The sequence below is a fragment of the Solanum verrucosum genome, unplaced genomic scaffold, assembly GCF_900185275.1.
Source record: "Solanum verrucosum unplaced genomic scaffold, falcon-dt-bn FXZP01000125.1, whole genome shotgun sequence".
Classification (NCBI taxonomy): domain Eukaryota; kingdom Viridiplantae; phylum Streptophyta; class Magnoliopsida; order Solanales; family Solanaceae; genus Solanum; species Solanum verrucosum.
Window position 1 is genome coordinate 1,971,669 of NW_026019923.1, and position 17,906 is coordinate 1,989,574.

Sequence of the window (17,906 nt, forward strand, 5' to 3'; positions counted from 1 at the left end):
AAATTTATCAAGAAAATTTGAAAAAAGTAGATGAACTCTGCGCGTGGTTTGAACTTATGAGGTAAATTAACCACGATGTTACCATGGGTGGAGCTAGGGACGCAATGGGATTCATACGATTTTTGAGCCATTGCTACATCAGAAATAACCTTTCTAATTTTGCGACACTTTATTCCCACTTACGAGTTTACGCTGAATATTATATACTCATCAATATGTCAAGACAATAACAAATATGAGTTACAGTAACTGAATCAAAGAAGTTAAAAAGGGTTTAACATCCACTATAATATTATTAATCAAATATAAATAATGTAATTTTTCACTCAAGGAAGTTTGGATGAACCCTTAGGGGGCGTTTGGTTACTGTATAAGTTGCATTTTATCCATGTATAAAAAGTTGCATTACTTTTACCATGTTTGGTTGGTAGAATTCTAAATATTGTATAAAAGTTATTCATGTATTAATTTTATACGGTGTTTGATTGTGTTTTTTGTAGTCCTACATAATTAATACCAACATAACTTATGAGGGAATCTATGTATAAGTTATGCAGGGTAGAACGTAGAATAAGTTATACAGGTATTAGTTATACATGTATTAAAATAGTAAATTACACATTTACCCTTATTGATTTATTTTTAATTATTTTCATTGAAAATGTTATCCAACTATGCTATTTTCCTAACTTTTTTTTAATACACGAACAACTTTTTTTTTCTGTTTTCATTTGAAATCCAAATGTAATATTTTATTAATATTACAAATTGAATTGTATATAGCGTTATATATTATTAAATATATTCCACTTCTTTAATTAACATGTATTATTATTTTGTTTAGGATATGAATTTATACATAATTCATTTATTTGGTATATTAAAACTGTATAAACAATATATACAACATATTGATAGAATATTTACATTATATAAAATAGGATATTATAATGTACTTGAAATATATTAATCGTATTTTATTTTTATAAGTTATAAACATAAAAAAATAACAAAATCAAAAAATAGCATTCCCAATTAAGTATAGAGGGAGAATTTTTTTTCTTTACTTTCTATTCAAAAAGAGGGAAAATTTATACTATTTGCTTACTTATTTATTTGTAAGTAATATATATTAATTTACAACAAATTTAATATTTATTAGTTCATAATTTATGCATTGTGATCTCTACATAATTAAATAATATATGCATAACTAATACTTGCATAATTAAACCCTGCATAACTAAATCCTACATAACTAATACCTGCATAACTAGTACCTGCATAATTAAACCCTGCATAACTAACACTTGCATAACTAAACCTTGCATAACTAAACCCTACATAATTAATACCTGCATAACTCTAACCAGTAACCAAACGGCCCCTTAGTCCTGAATCGGCTCCTCTCCATTACACTTTCTTTCCATTCCGTCAAACACATGAAATTTATGCTTGAACAACTATGTCATTGTAATTCTTCTACTATCATACAGATATTAACTTAATGGGCCTAACATCATTTTTAGCTACTGTTTATATGGGCTAAGCCCAACATCCATTTTCAAAAGGTCTTTTCAAAATGTGGACAAAAGGGATTGGGCTTTAATTTAGTTTCAATTAGAGTTTGCAAATTATTTAAAATTTAACCACTCACTTTATTCTGTTTCGTGACCAAGCAAGCAGATGATGAAGGTTTAGCTAGGAGCCAACCTTAGGACGAGAGGACTAGGTCGATTTTTCTCCTCTTGAGAAAGTGTACAAATATTGGAAGGCGCTTATTTAGTTGCTTTAAAATTAACTTCATACTTATAAATTGAAGTGAAAAATTTTGTGTTTAAAGTTAGACGTTTTAACTAGGGGTGTGCATTCGATTTGGTTTTATATTATTCGGTTTGGGTTTTTCAGTTTTTGGTTATGAAGAAGTGTAACCCAATTCGAATCAAAATAAATTTGGTTTGGTTTGGGTTTTTCGGTTCGGTTAATCGGTTATGTAAATAATTAGAAACATAACAAAGTTATATTTGCAATTTGAAAAAAATTATATATATATATATATAATATTGAATTTCTTAAATATACTTTTTAATATAAATCACAAGTAAAACATAAAACACAATACTTAAAAGTATATCAATTATAGATGTCCAAACATAAAAAATAAACTAAACTACAAATAACTAAAAAAGGACAAAAATGGTTAACTCCAACTTAATTCTAAACACACACACACACATATATATTTCGGGTTTTTTCAGTTTTTTTATTTTTATTTTTTTAAATCTGAAACCAAACCAAAAAACCAAACAAAGTAAAAAAAACTAATACAAATTAGAATTTGATTTGATTTTTCGGTTTAATTCGTGCAACACCCCTAGTTTTAACATCTGAATTCAAATAAAAATTTGTATGGCACATTTTTTGTTAATTCGAAACAACACTCCTTTTTCGTATTTAAAATACTTTTTTAAGTTTAAAGTTTTCACATTAATTTTAGTAAAGTAATTTGTACCATTACAAACGTGTATGTCTTATGAATTATGATCAATCTTATTATCATCCGTCATAAATCACAAAAGTTTTTATTTTTATATACATTTTATTTTATATTAAACTATGATGGATGAGTAATATACACAAAGTAAAGGAATAAATGCCATGTGTCAACTTCTTGAAAATATCTTTGCCACTTTTCCAAAAAGTGGCCAAAAAGCCACATAAAAGGCCAACTCGAAATTATATTTATAACTTATCTCAAAATTAGATTTATTTCAAGGATGAAATAATAATTTTAAAATAAGTAATGCTCATTAATTCTGAAATAATTTATTTCATAACTAAATAAGTCCCAAATTACATAACTAAAAATTGATCTAACCATCTTGAAGGACAATGTGTAAATTTAGGACGTATTTACATATTGTCCTTCAAGATGGTTAGATCATTTTTTTCATAATACCTTTTGAGTCGAATTTGTCACACAAAATTTGCTTATGTTGATTTATATCTTTGATGTGGTTTCAAAATAATTATTTACCCCGAAGGATAGAATTTGTGATAGAAATTATAGTTGCCGTGAATTTTATATGGATTGTGATGCACTGATAGGAGTATTTCATCCTTAAGCATAGAGATCTCGAGTTCGAGTCCTGGGTATTGAAAATATTGTGTTGGAAGCGCCATTCTCAAATGATACCTCAAATGATACCCAAAATATTGTGTTGGAAGCGCCATCCTCAAATGAGCCCTGAAGTGCGTAATTTAAATTTAGTCGAAGCTTCAATGTGTTCCGAATACCGAGTAAAAAAAACAAAAAATAAAAAAGATAAATCACAGACAGCACAAATAATCTCAAAAAACACACACAGTGACACACTCACAGAGCTCAACAATGGCTGCCACCACTGCTTCTGCTTCCTTCATCCTCTCAAAACTCCTCCTAAAACCCTCAACCCCAAAACCCCTTTCTCTTCTTTCCCCCATAAAAACCAATCTATTCTCCTCTTCTTCCCAATTTTCATCTCTCCCTCTAAAACTCAAACAACCCATTCACCATTTACCATCTCTGAAATACTCCACCTCCGCCACTTCAAGAATCTCCGCCACCATATCTGTCGGAGACAGACTCCCCAATTCCACCTTTTCTTACTTCGATTCCTCCGATGAACTCAAGACCCTTTCAGTTTCAGACCTCACAGCTGGAAAAAAAACCATTCTTTTTGCTGTTCCTGGTGCTTTCACACCTACTTGTTCACAAAAACACCTTTCAGGTTTTGTGGAGAAGTCTAAGGAGCTTAAGGCTAAAGGGGTTGACACAATTGCTTGTATTTCTGTGAATGATGCATTTGTGATGAAATCTTGGAAGGAGAATTTGGGAATTGGGGATGAGGTGATGATGTTGAGTGATGGTAATTTGGAGTTTACTAAGGCTATTGGGTGTGAGCTTGATCTTAGTGATAAGCCTGTTGGACTTGGTGTTAGGTCTAGAAGGTACTCTATGCTTGTGGAAGATGGGATTGTTAAAATCTTGAATTTGGAGGAAGGTGGAGCTTTCAATGTTAGTAGTGCTGAGGATATTCTCAAGGCCCTTTAGAGGTTTTTTCTTTCTTTTTGTTGATTATGATGATGAGGCTACTAAATCTTGCTTTTTTTGTTTTACTAGCTTTCTTGTGAACATTGAATAATACTCTTGTTTTTGGAGATGATGAAGTTTAGTTTCTAATTATGGTCTAAAATGTATGCTCTTTTATGTGTTTGGATGTTTTACTGTGATGAATTATTGGATTGTCTTTTTATGAAGGCATAATACATAAACATACACTCACTTTAATTTGGCCTCCAACTTTGAGTATGCACATCTAGATATCTCAACTCGTCTTTATTTTTTCAGTTGAACACTAAAACTTACCAAATGATCAACTTGACACCTCCAAAAATTATGTGTCATGTTAGCATCGGGTGTCCACGAGAAACAATGCGACGAGTTGGAGTGTTTAGTTGTCACTTGAGACCAAGTTGAGGTGTCTAGACGTGCACTCTTAAAGTTGGAATGTTTACGTGCCTGGTAGGCCAAATTTGAGTGTTTGTTTATGTATTATGTCTTACAATATGAACGTTTGTTCTGATTCCTGATAATGCCACCCAACTTGGATTCAGGAATGCTTTCCTAAATTAACTTGGAAGTAAAAGATTAAAACTTTGGCTGAGTACATTGTGAAGAGATTTTGGGCAATGTAAGTAGTTCTAATAGTTTCTTACCTTACTTCTGGTAAAAAAAAGACTCTTCTTTTTGTTGTTCTTGGTGCTTTTACACACACTTGTTCTCAAAAGCATCTTCCTGGTTTCGTGGAGAAATCTAAGGAGCTTTACGGCTACAGGGGTTGTCACAATTGCTTGTATTTCGGTAAATGATGCATTTGTGATGAAATCTTGGAAGGAGAATTTGGGAATCAGTGATGAGGTGATGATGCTGAGTGATGGGAATATGGAGTTTACTAAGGCTATTGGGTGTGAGCTTGATCTTAGTGATGAGCCTGTTGGACTTGGTGTTAGAAGGTATTACATGCTTGTAAAAGATGGGGTTGTTAAAATCTTGAAATTTGGAGGAAGGTGGAGCTTTCAATGTTAACAGTGCTCTGAGGATATTCTCAAGGCACTTTAGAGGTTTTTTTTTCTCTTTTTGTTTAGTATGATGATGAGGCTACTAATTCTTGCTTTTATGTTTTACTAGTCTTCTTGTGAACAATGAATAATACTCTTGTTTTTGGAGATTATGAAGTTTAGTTTCTAATTCTGGTGTAGAATGTTTGATCTTTTATGTGTTTGGATGTTTTACTGTGCTAATTTATGAAGACATAACACATGAACACACACTTAAATTTGGCATCGACTGACTATTAAGCACTCCAACTTTAACTCTTTGAGAATGCACGTCTAGATACTCACCTCGCCTTCATTATTATAGTTGAACACTCAAACTTACAAAATGATCGTACCATGTCAGGTCAGTTATCGAGGTCGAGGACTGGGAGACACTGAAAAATACCTTTGTTTGTTTTTGGAGATTATGAAGCTTAGTTATAATTCTGGTGCAGCATGTTTCATCTACTATGTTTGAATGTTTTACTATGATGGATTATTGAATTGTCAATTGTTATTCCTGACAAGGTTAACCAAGTTGTGGTTCAGGAATACTTATTACATATTACATCTAATCCATAGTTTATCGGACTCTCTGAAAATTGTTGTTGCATTCATTTCAGATCCTCGAATAATGCACTACTTTTAGAAGATCTGATAACATAGCTCCGAACATTTGAATGGGAGTACATTTTGAACTTTGAACTAATGATGATTCTTCCAAAATAAGCAATGAGCTTATCGCCAAATGTCTCTTTTATTACGAAGATCGCCTGATCGTAATTATTATTCTCAGATGCCTTAAAGCATATTCCTTTTTGGGTATTTCTGTTACATACTTATCATTTGTCAAAAGTCTACTTCTGACAGTGACTATTGCTTGATTAGTTGGGAAAAACATGAGCCCAAGTAGGGATGAGGTTTGTATACAGATCTCTTAGTAAAATTATATTGAATATGTTGTTATTATATATAAAATCAATACTTATATTATAGTGCTTTTATTTGCGATGGGGTTTGTTGAAAATAATTTTTCTACCTTTTAAGGTTTGGATTTTGCTCAATATTTTTGTTTTATATGGAACCGATAAAAAAAGAGAAAAATATATAAATACATAATTAAAGATATTATAATTAAAATCCTCTACTATTTAATAAACAGATATTATAATTAAAATTCTCTACTATTTAATAAACATTACAAAAATCTCCTCTCGTAGACATTGCAATTCTCTCTCGCATACATCCCTATTCCCTCCCGAATACATTTCTATCTCTTTTCGGATACATTCCTAGCTCTCTTCGGATACATCCCTATCCTCTCTCGGATACATTCATGAGCTATGTAACTGCAGATTTTTTGCTATATTCGAGATCTTTTATAATTTGAAAAGGATTAGAAATATTATGTAATTAGCTCTTAACTTTACGTTTTTTTTTTAAAAAAAAGGTGAAAATAAAGAAGGAAAACGTCATAGAGGTAGGTGGAATAAAAGGTTTGTGTGAAAATGGCCTTTAATTTAAGCTTTATTATATAGTTTGAAATATATTATAAAATTGATATTATGAAGTATGACGAGCCAAACCACGCCTCAAAGTATCGTCATAATTTATAAATTATCACATTATTGCCTACTTTAATTGCTAGTATAATATTTTTGCCATTAATTAAACAATTGTTCTTTTAACTATTGTTTTATATTCTCTTTTTGAGTTTACTTCGTATTAGAAAGAATATTTTATTTCTAATGGAAAGTCTACTTGTCCAAGACGACATTTGTTCATCCTTTTTATTTTTTTATTTAGTTTTATATATAATTATATATAAGAAAATATGAAAAAGGAGAAACATATATGAGTCGAATAAAAAGTCAAAAGCTAACATGGCAAAAACAAAGATTCTCCTTAATTAATTATCTTTTTGTACTGAAAAAAACAAAACGTTTTGTAAACGATAGAATTGGTGTTAAATGGACAAATTGAGCTAAATTTGAACAAGTTAACATAAGTCGAATTAATAAATGACACACTCAAAAAAAAATTGGGTTAAAATAGGTTAAATAACGCATCATAAGTCATAACATAATTAATCTATTCAACTCTTAGGATCCGTTTGGCGCCAAGAATACTTGGGAAAAAATTGAGAAGTGGTGTTTGGTCATATAAGTTTCCAAATGCTAGAAAAAACTAGTATTTGGGTCAAGTTCTAATATTTGAGAATTTTGAAAAATTCAAAAATTACCCCAAACATTTATATTTTATAAAAAATATACATTATTTATTAACTCCAACTAATTTTTGTTACTACCTCCTCCGGAAATGTTTGAATTTTAATTTGAATGATAAAATTGAGAAAAAAGAACAATTTATGTTTAATAAATTATTATTATTATTATAACTAAATTCGTAACAAGTTTGAGTATGCGATTATTATTTTGTTTTTGTAAGTCTTAATTCAAGATGTAAATGAGCAGCCCCTTACATTTTCCTCGTGAGTTGTGCCCCACAAAGTAAGACAAATGGTACACAAATGGCACAATTTAGACGAATATTCTCGTGATTTTGAACTACCAAGTGTTCTCTTCTTGTTGCCCAAGAAGAGTTATTTTTTTACGACATATGTTAAATTAGTATTGAATAAATAAAAATAGTCAGACAAGAATAATATTCGATTGAATTTAAATTTAATTCAAATTTATAATATTATGAATGTTACTCGTAATAATTAGCTTCACACAAAAACAATAAACAAGTATTTATTTCACTTAGCTTGTTAATCAAGTTGTAATTAATTAATTATATGCACAACTCACAAGGCAATATCTCAATATCAATTTATATCTAATTTATAGTTATTCATTAATTGTACTATACAATTTCTCCAAACTATCACTAACTTTATATTGTATCCTTCCTAAATAAAAATAGTAACAATTTATATAGTATTAATTTAACTAAGTATTAAATTTGAATTATTTTATTATATATATTTGAAAAGACAAAAACTACCTAACAACTTTTTCTTCATTGGTAATCCACCCCTAGATCTAGAAGTACATAACAACATTTCGACACACTCGAGGGGAGTTTTCTAAAGCACATAGATTTGGAATATACAATTAGCCCACTTAATTAAAAAGGAATTGAACAATATTTTTGGTCCCTCATTTCACCATTAATTCTAATTTTAGTTTATATAAAATTTGATTTAATCATATTTAAACTTTAATTACTTATTTAACATGCACTTTATTAGTTTCTTTTACTTATTATGCGTATTCATAATATTTAGAGTCATTAATCGTTTTACCATTTAATTACTTATATATTATATTAAACTTGAGTGTACTTCATATTTGAGGTTAATAAAATGGAATATACCATATTTCCTACGTATATCAATAACTTGTATTGAATCATATATCAAATTTGTATAAATTGAACGAATAGATAGATGCGTTTTAAGTAACATCTTACATGACAGTTTGTGTCCTACATGGTGTTCAATTTGTATTATGTCACACAAGATGTTTCCGTTTATTTGTTCAAATTTATATAAACTTAAAAACTGACTTATGCATACTCTAAGTTGAAAGACATAAATATCAATTAAAGTCAAGTTAAAAGACGTATTTTTTTATTATACCTAACTAAAGGACCAAAAAAGTAATATAAATACTTCAAAAAAATATGAAAACACTAATCAACATCATAACGAAATCAACGGTTGTAATTAACCCAATTTTCTCTACATATACGTGCTGCCACTTCTCATCCCATTTGTTCACTGAAAAAAAAAACCAAACTTTTTCTCTTCACTCTTTTCTACTATTTCTCTCTTCATAGATCCAATGGCAACTATCAAATCCATTAAAGCTCGTCAGATCTTTGACAGCCGTGGTAACCCCACCGTTGAGGTTTGTTTTCCTTCAGATCTCTCTTTTTTTCAGAATTTTTTGATGTTTTTATGTTATTTTCTAGATTTTTCGATCTGTTTCAAGATTCGAACTTTTTGAGCTTTTTATGTTTACCCATTTACTGATTTTGCTTAAATAATTTGTTGTTGTAATGGGTTTTGTTTGGATTTCTGAATGGAGTTTGTTTTGAGAGTGTTTGGTTTTGTTAGATTGGTTGTTGATGCAGATTAGTTGTGTTTTATCTGTTTCAAGATTCAATCTTTTTGAGGTTTTTTATGTATACCCTTTTGCTGATTCTGCTTAAATTGTATGTTGCTGTTATGGGTTTTGTTTGGACTTTTGAATGGAGGTTGCAGATTAGTTGTGTTGTATCTGTTTGTTGCTGCTATAAGTTTTGTGGGATTTGTTTGGATTTTTGAAAAGATCTTATTTTTTAAGAATGGACTGGTTGTGTTGGATTGGTTGTTGATGCTGATAAGTTTTGTTACATCAGTTTGAAGACCAAGGCGGATTCAAGATTTAATTTTTATGGGTTCAGACATGTCAGTTGTTGCAATAGTAGAGATGTTTTTCCTCAGATGTATTGATTTGGTTGTTGTGTATATGTGCAGGTTGATGTACATGTCTCAAATGGTGTATTTGCTAGAGCTGCTGTTCCAAGTGGTGCATCCACCGGTAATGATCGAGCTGTGTTCTTGTATATAGTGACTTTTTTAAACATTGATTGATTAGAATGTGTTGAAAATTGTGTGCGTACATGCGTAATTAGTTCGTTATTTTACTTGTGTAATTGAACTCAGAGTTTCTTGTTTGTTTGTTTGGAAAACATAGTAACTTTCTTTCAAGTGTGTATTGAATAAACTTCACCCTTTTGATGAGTTTATGTTCAGCTATAGATACTTGTTCTTCACTAAAAAAAATGCATTTTTAGTATCAGCATGTTACTATTCTAAAACAGAAGTAACTCCCTGTGTTTTTAATTTGTTTGTATGGTTTTGACTGGCCGTAGAGTTTGAAGACTTTTGAACCTTGTGGTCTTAAACTAAAGATTTGTAGAATGTAGCAAAATGTCATTTAATCTTGTGGTCTTAAACATGTTGTGGAAAGTTGAAATTAAAGAGTTAGCAAAATAAGGGAAGAGACATTTTTTTATACGGACTAAAAAAAGAAAGTGAGACAAACAAATTGAAATGGTTAGTATTATATAGAGACTACTCTGTCTTGTTGTAGAATCTATTATATGGACTGTTGATTTTCTTGTAGCTCATCTGATCCACTGATTTTGCATATATCAGTTTGGGTGGAAATGTGAATCTTTGCTACTTTCTGTTCTGTCTTCAACGCTGTCAACGTTCTTGGCAAATGTGTCCTTTTGTTATTACCTTTTGAATTGAAAGATAATTCATCCTCTTGACTTGTTGTATAATAGGAATTTATGAAGCCCTTGAATTGAGGGATGGAGGATCTGACTACCTTGGAAAGGGTGTTTCAAAGGTTGGCATTTCACTGCAAAGCTTTAGTTTGATGATTATACTGATCATTGTTGATTAATATTTTTTATGCATGTTCTTACCTTGTAGGCTGTTAACAATGTCAACTCAATTATTGGCCCTGCTCTCATCGGCAAGGTTTGTTGTTTTTTCCCCGTGAATATATTTTTTCTTAATAGGTTATTTCTTTGTTAAGTTGCTTTTATTGTTCATTTCTGACATACAAGTATTACTATTTTCCAGGACCCAACCGATCAGACTGGTCTTGATAACTTCATGGTTCATGAGTTAGATGGAACTCAAAATGAGTGGGGTTGGTGCAAAGAAAAGGTGTTACTATTTATGCCAAGTATAAAGTTAATTCTTCTATTAAGAGAAGTTCACCTTTCATGAATTTAACTGTATTGGCTTTTCTTCAGCTTGGTGCAAATGCCATTCTTGCTGTGTCACTTGCTGTGTGTAAAGCTGGTGCTGCTGTCAGGAATGTTCCATTGTACAAGGTATACTGGAGAATCACTTCTTTTTTGAGTATCTAACTTCCCCGAGTAGTTGTCTTTTGTATATTTGGCGGAAAATGTTTACAGGCCCAATTAATATTTTGTGCCTGTGAAGAATGATGTCTCATTTTCACTTAGTCATTTCGTAGGATGATTTATCTTGATTCTTTAAACAGCAGTCAAGAGAGGGATGCATTTCTGTGATTGTGGCAAACATTAAATTGGTTTTCATGGAGTCCATGCACATTCTTTAGATTTATCTACACCCTAAGGCCTAAGCCTTGCATCACTATTGAACTATTGCCAATTGGCAAGGCAGAAACCGCATGAACCTTTAATCTTTCCCATGTTTACTGTTCCCATATATGAATCCCATTCCTCCATCCCCATGCAAAAGAACAATAGGAGATAAAAAAAAATTGCACCATTTGATTCTCTTCATTACCACAAGGCTACTAGGACAAATTAAGTTTCTACTTGCAATTGGATTAATCTGCGACCATGTGGTTACTTATATAAATTGCCCCCTCTCTTTGCAGCACATTGCTGATTTGGCTGGTAACAAGAAGTTGGTATTACCAGTTCCTGCCTTCAATGTGATTAATGGTGGATCTCATGCCGGAAACAAACTCGCAATGCAGGTATGCCATTGGTTTGCGTCAACTATGCATCTGTGTGCTCTTTACTAGAACGATTCTCATTAGTAGTTATTTTGCAGGAATTTATGATCCTTCCTGTTGGAGCTGCTAATTTCAAGGAGGCCATGAAGATGGGCTGTGAAGTCTATCACCATTTGAAGGTTCGACAGCTTTTATTACCTCTAAATACTGTTTTAGGTGGCTAGTATATATTTGAATTTAGGGGATCGATTGGTGTCTTTGGCTCCATTCAGGCTCACAATCTAATTTGAATTTGTTCATATTGTTCTTTGTCCTCTTTATCTTGTTGTCTGATAATAGTTATACTTTAATTGCAGGCTGTGATTAAGAAGAAATATGGTCAGGATGCCACAAATGTCGGTGATGAGGGTGGTTTTGCTCCTAATATCCAGGTGAAGTATATTCTTATGCTGCTGTATTACATCCTGTTGAATGTTACCCCAGTGCACTGACATGATTATGGTTTCGAAAAATTCAGGAGAACAAGGAAGGTCTTGAATTGCTCAAGACAGCCATTGAGAAAGCAGGTTACACCGGAAAGGTGAGTATCTCAATTACTTTTTGAGTCGCACAATTCTTTGTTTTCATAGCTGTTATTAGATGATCTGGTGGCTGAGATAATTTTCTGTTTAGGTGGTCATTGGAATGGATGTTGCAGCATCTGAATTTTACGGAAAGGACAAATCTTATGACCTGAACTTCAAAGAAGAGGCAAGTACTGACTATTGCTTCTTTCACACATGCTTTTTCCGAGGTAGTCTCGTGGTCAAACTGTTCATACGTTATTCAGTTTTGCTCATATTTATTCTTCTTTGCAGAGCAATGACGGCTCACAAAAGATATCAGGTGACCAACTCAAGGATTTGTACAAGTCATTTGTGTCCGAGTACCCTATTGTCTCAATTGAAGATCCATTTGACCAAGATGACTGGGAGACCTATGCTAAGCTCACCACTGAGATTGGGGAGCAAGTACAGATTGTCGGAGATGACCTCCTTGTCACCAACCCTAAGGTAAGATTGAAGCTTTAACAATATTGCTTGCATAGCAGAGTTGCTGTTGCCATTGAAAAGAAAAGGCAGACGTCAATTTCTCTAGGTGTTAATGTTTACCATGTATACTTATTTATAATGGTGTGCAGAGGGTCGCCAAGGCAATTGCAGAGAAGACTTGCAATGCTCTTCTTCTCAAGGTATCATCCTATCCAGCTTATAGGTCGTATATTTCTGCCATGATAATGAGAGTTTCCTCTTTGAGATGTTATTAAATCATTTCTCTCTCGATATGTGTCAGGTTAACCAAATCGGCAGTGTGACCGAGAGTATTGAAGCTGTGAAGATGTCTAAGAAGGCAGGTTGGGGTGTAATGACCAGTCACCGCAGGTAAAGAACAAATGATCCTCCACGATATCACTTCACAGAAAATATAATAAATTTCAAGTAGTCATGTTCTGATTATCTCATAAAACTAATTGGTGCAGTGGAGAAACAGAAGATACCTTCATTGCTGATCTTGCTGTCGGTTTGTCAACGGTAAATTTTGTTACTAAGCATTCTAGATTATGATGATCTACAGATTTTAGTCATACTAACGAGTATTCTCCCGGAAATAATCAGGGACAAATCAAGACTGGAGCTCCTTGCAGGTCAGAGCGTCTCGCCAAGTACAACCAGGTAATTTTATCCTTCAAAAATACAGCCGTTGAACTCTTTATCTTTGTAACGAAAAAAATGTTGTTCTCTTTCTCAACTACTTGCATTCCCAGCATACTTCTGATTTTTCGTTCATCCTATGCAGCTTTTGAGGATCGAAGAGGAACTCGGATCAGAGGCTGTTTATGCAGGAGCAAGCTTCCGCAAGCCCGTTGAGCCCTACTAAATTTCAGCAGTTAAAAGATGTTGAGATTGTTGAGTTCTTGTTCTGCCAAAATAAATTCCTCTTAGATTGGTCATTTTAGGATATAGTATATGATGACCTTCGTGAAATAACAAGCAGACTCAAAACAATTTTTGTTTTGTGAGGTTTTATTAGTATTTTGAATTCTGAAAAAAAAAGAGAGTTCTTTTTTTAGGCTTGGTGACTGTAAAACTTTGATATGCAAGTTTGTACTATGTTCTAATTAAATATTTTGATGGTTTTGCTTTTTCTCAAATCTCAATCTTCTCTTTGCTATATACATGAGATGTGCTCTTTCTGGAGAAACTATTTATTGCATTAATTAGAAAGGACTTCAACAAAAATAACTATAGGTAATATTCCTTTCATATTATATTTCATTCCTTTTTTAAAATAGTTGGAACCACAATATATATCATTTTATAAAATTTATGCATAAATTATCATATTTTGTCCATTATATTTTTGATAGATTAATTAATTAATCTTGAAAATGTATTTACTTTGACTAACCTAGGAAATCTACAAGTAATTAATTTCATTGGGAGAGTACTTCATTCATTAATTAACTACTTTCTTTATTCACTACTTATTCTATAAAATTTGATTTTGAAAAATAGTATCAACAAACCAATATTTGTATTTGACTCTTCCAATAATATATCTTCTTCTGTTGCAGTTTGCAGCCCTTCAAATGGTACTGTTAAAATGAATTAAGTATAAAAATATAAATAAAACAATTAAAATACGAACCAAAATCTTAAACAAAACAACAAACCAATATTTGTATTTGAATCTTCTTCAATATGCGTCTCGGTGTTTAAATAAAAAAATAAATGATTTATCGAACTAGAACTAAAATTCATTTGTCGTCTAATTTCATTATCAATTTGAAGTAATGGAATTTGAATATTTTGTGATGTTGTCATATTTGCTTTAAGAATTTATATATATAAATTTAAAAAAACATTTTACACAAAATATATAGGAAAATTGAGGTGGGAAAAAATTGATTTTTAAATTTTTTTGGATCAATTGGTGAAAAAGTTTGGCTCCAAAAATAAACTCTAAAATTTAAATAGTCATCCAAATGCATTTATATTTTTGAAATCTAACTTATTCATCATTTATTACAAAGTTATCTTAGGCAAACATTAAATAAGGACATAAAGGTAAAATTACCTCATTTCTTAATGCAAGTACAAATGAAAAAGGTGATATATAATATGCAACGGAGGAAGTAATACAATTAAACTAAGTAGAGGAAATAGTGTAAAACTTCTATACAATTTTGTGAGCTATCAACTACAAAGAATAGTAGGACCAAGTACAAAAAAAGTACACAAAAGTTTATTGGAAAGTAATACAAAAACCAACGTACAACTAGCATCACATCTCTTTCTATCTATTTAAAAAACAAAATCAACTTTGATCATTGATATGAGCAAAAGTACAACTTTGAGTTTGGCATCCCAAACTTTGACATGATTAAGGGATAATAATACTGTAGGACTGTTCTACTAAGTATCACCAAAAAAAGGGGGTGTCCAGATTAGCTCAAAAGCTAACTGAACACGACATATAATTTAGGGGGGCTCGTAAATAATGTTGGCACGGCTCATGGAATAGATAAGATTTCTCTGTTATATTCATGTTCGAATTATGGAAATACAAAGAGTTTTGATAGATTATGCTTTCCCATTCAATCGGCGTTACATAGAGCGAATTCGAAAGAAATATGAATAAAGAGGAAATTAAAAAACAAAATTAAAATAAATAAAAATAAAAAAATAAAAAAATAAAATGCTGGCTATGGGGTTCGAACCCATGCGCACTTATGTGCAGAAGATCTTAAGTCTTCCCCCTTAACCTCTCGGGCAAACCAGCTCAATGTTTCATTTAACCAGAAACAAATTTTATATTTATTTTGTTTATGAATGTGGTATAAATTAATATACTAAATAAATTATTACTTTTAAATTCCCACTTGAAATAGATCACGATTTCATTTTATACTACTCTCAGAGAATACTTAGGCTCCTAATTTTGGAGCTTTCAAAATTTTATCAAGAATAAATTATATGTTAATATTATTTATGTACTTATTATGATGAACATATCTACAAATACTAATTATTGTTATATATTTAAATATTATAAATTTAATTATATGTACACAAATATTTATCATAATAAAAAGGGATAAACTTAAACCCATTCAAAAGCAATTTGGGAAGACATTTTAATTAACCGACTTAAATATACTTTAATTAGGAATATATAAATCCTATTCTTGTTAGGATCGGATTATACAAACTAATCCTACTTTTATTAGTATTAGGATTTTAAGAAAATAAAAACTATATATAACTTACATGTTTTCTCAAAAGTTACTAAAATACTCACAAGTCTTTTCCCTCTATTATTTTTTTACTAAAAAGTTTTTAGGTTAATTCATCAATGGAGGTTTTTGGTTTTTGCAAAAGGATTAAGGAGATGTTGATGAATAATAGTAATAATAAGAAGAAAATTATAAGTGCTAAGAAGTTGCAAAAAAAATGCAAGAACGCATTTTTCATTGTGTACGTAAGCGAAAACAAGGTGAATTATGAGGTTCCAAGAAAATATTTGTCTTCTACTTTTTTCAAGCGATTCATCGATGATTTTCAAGAAGATATTGAAATTCGAGACATGAAGAAATTGGAATTTTTGGTGAAGGGTTGCACTGTTTTTGAGTTTGAATATGTTCTTCAATTTAGCAAGATTCAACTCAACCCTTGGTGAAGGGTTGCACTATTGTAATTGTATTATTAAAATTTTATTCTTCAAATAAATTCCAAATTATTAATTGTTACATATTCAATAAAAAAAAATTACAATTCAAAATTTAAATTTAAATTACTAAATTTGATCGAACTCGTAATTAATATGCTAACGAGAGAAGGAGAGAACACAACTAAAATATAGAGAACGTGCTAGTATTATATTCAATATTCTAGATCATAAGAATTTGATTTGTTAGATCATAAATTCATAAAAACGAACAAATTGTTAGCCGTATTGTCTTCTGTTGTATCAAATATTATTTGATTTGATTTTGTATTATTTGGGTTCAGTTTAGGTTTTTGATTTTGGAAAAAATCTAACCCAATTCGAATTAAAATAAATTTAGTTTGGTGTTTCTTTTTCTGAGTTGATTTTTTTTCAATTTGATTATTTGGAGATATATTTATCAATAATTAATAACACAATCAAAGCTATATTCGCAAGTTGAAAAAAATATATAATACAAGGAGAAGTAGTAATATTAAATCCCTTAAATATACCTTTTAAAATAAATCACAAGTAAAACTTAAAATACAAAAACTAAAAGTATACCAATAGATGTTCAAACATAAAATATAAACTAAATCCTAATAAAAGGCAATAACTAAAAGAAGACTAAAGTGGTTATAACTTATAACTCCAACTTTAATTCTAAACCTAAAAGTTATATATTTAATTAAATAAAAAAATATGGAAAAAAAAACCACAAATCCTACTTTAATTAAATAATCCTATTTTTATTAGGATTATAAATCCTACTTTCTGTTGGATTAGGATTTTAATTAAAAATAACTACTCCCTCCATCCACTTTTATTTGTCATGTTACGCTTTTCGAAAGTCAATTTAACTAATTTTTAAAATTAAATTATATTAAATTAATTCAACATTTTAAACAAAAAATTAGATATTCAAAAACTCTACGAAAAGTACTATAAATTGCAACTTTTTGCATATCAATATGATTTTTAAAAATAATACATTATCAAATGTTAGTCAAAGTTTTTATCATTTGACTCTAAAGAAGGAAATTATGACAATTAAAAGTGGGCGGAGATAATACTGTATAATACCTTATGTCCATTCCAAAGTTTCAACAAATACTCGTAAAGTTATTTTTTCACTAAAAATTTTAAGGTTAATTCATCGATGGATATTTTTGGTATTTGCAAGAAGGTTAAGGAGATGTTGATGAATAAGAAAAAGAAGAAAATTATAAGCATCAAGAAATTGAAAAAAAAAATGCAAGAATGCATATTTTATTGTGTACATAGGCAAAGACAAGGTGAAACACGATTTCCCAAAAGAATATTTAGCTTCTTCTGTATTCATACGATTCATCAATGAATTTCAAGAAGATATTGAAGTTCGAGAAATGAATAGTAATTTGGAAATTTTTGTTAGTAGTTGTCCTGTTTCTGGATTTGAATACATTCTTCGAATTATTCATCTTTACTTTCGTAATTTTAGATTTTATAAAATCA

The 17,906-nt window shown here is 30.5% G+C and overlaps 2 protein-coding genes, 1 non-coding gene and 1 pseudogene across 3 annotated transcripts in view; 3 read left to right on the plus strand and 1 right to left on the minus strand.

Moving 5' to 3' along the window:
- The window catches only part of LOC125824718 (enolase), a 233,916-nt gene extending 220,068 nt beyond the window's left edge, over positions 1 to 13,848 (plus strand). Inside the window, exons 2-18 of the mRNA XM_049504091.1 lie at positions 8,946 to 9,056; positions 9,668 to 9,731; positions 10,486 to 10,550; positions 10,637 to 10,684; positions 10,790 to 10,876; positions 10,966 to 11,046; positions 11,583 to 11,684; positions 11,762 to 11,842; positions 12,020 to 12,094; positions 12,181 to 12,243; positions 12,336 to 12,413; positions 12,521 to 12,715; positions 12,844 to 12,894; positions 12,996 to 13,084; positions 13,183 to 13,234; positions 13,319 to 13,375; positions 13,500 to 13,848. Of these exons, the coding sequence (XP_049360048.1) occupies positions 8,991 to 9,056; positions 9,668 to 9,731; positions 10,486 to 10,550; positions 10,637 to 10,684; positions 10,790 to 10,876; positions 10,966 to 11,046; positions 11,583 to 11,684; positions 11,762 to 11,842; positions 12,020 to 12,094; positions 12,181 to 12,243; positions 12,336 to 12,413; positions 12,521 to 12,715; positions 12,844 to 12,894; positions 12,996 to 13,084; positions 13,183 to 13,234; positions 13,319 to 13,375; positions 13,500 to 13,580 (1,335 nt within the window). The 5' untranslated portion in view covers positions 8,946 to 8,990 and the 3' untranslated portion in view covers positions 13,581 to 13,848. The remainder of the gene's footprint in view (positions 1 to 8,945; positions 9,057 to 9,667; positions 9,732 to 10,485; positions 10,551 to 10,636; positions 10,685 to 10,789; positions 10,877 to 10,965; positions 11,047 to 11,582; positions 11,685 to 11,761; positions 11,843 to 12,019; positions 12,095 to 12,180; positions 12,244 to 12,335; positions 12,414 to 12,520; positions 12,716 to 12,843; positions 12,895 to 12,995; positions 13,085 to 13,182; positions 13,235 to 13,318; positions 13,376 to 13,499) is intronic.
- On the plus strand, positions 3,378 to 4,223 carry LOC125824796 (peroxiredoxin-2E-2, chloroplastic-like). Its single transcript, XM_049504146.1, has one exon. The coding sequence runs from the start codon at positions 3,392 to 3,394 to the stop codon at positions 4,091 to 4,093; it is 702 nt and encodes a 233-aa protein (XP_049360103.1). The 5' UTR covers positions 3,378 to 3,391; the 3' UTR covers positions 4,094 to 4,223.
- LOC125826794 (peroxiredoxin-2E, chloroplastic-like) lies at positions 4,475 to 5,161 on the plus strand (annotated as a pseudogene).
- Positions 13,849 to 15,402: 1,554 nt separating the features above from the next.
- TRNAL-UAA (transfer RNA leucine (anticodon UAA)) lies at positions 15,403 to 15,485 on the minus strand. Its single transcript has one exon. It is a non-coding gene; the product is annotated as a tRNA-Leu (tRNA).
- Between the last annotated feature and the right edge of the window lie 2,421 nt (positions 15,486 to 17,906).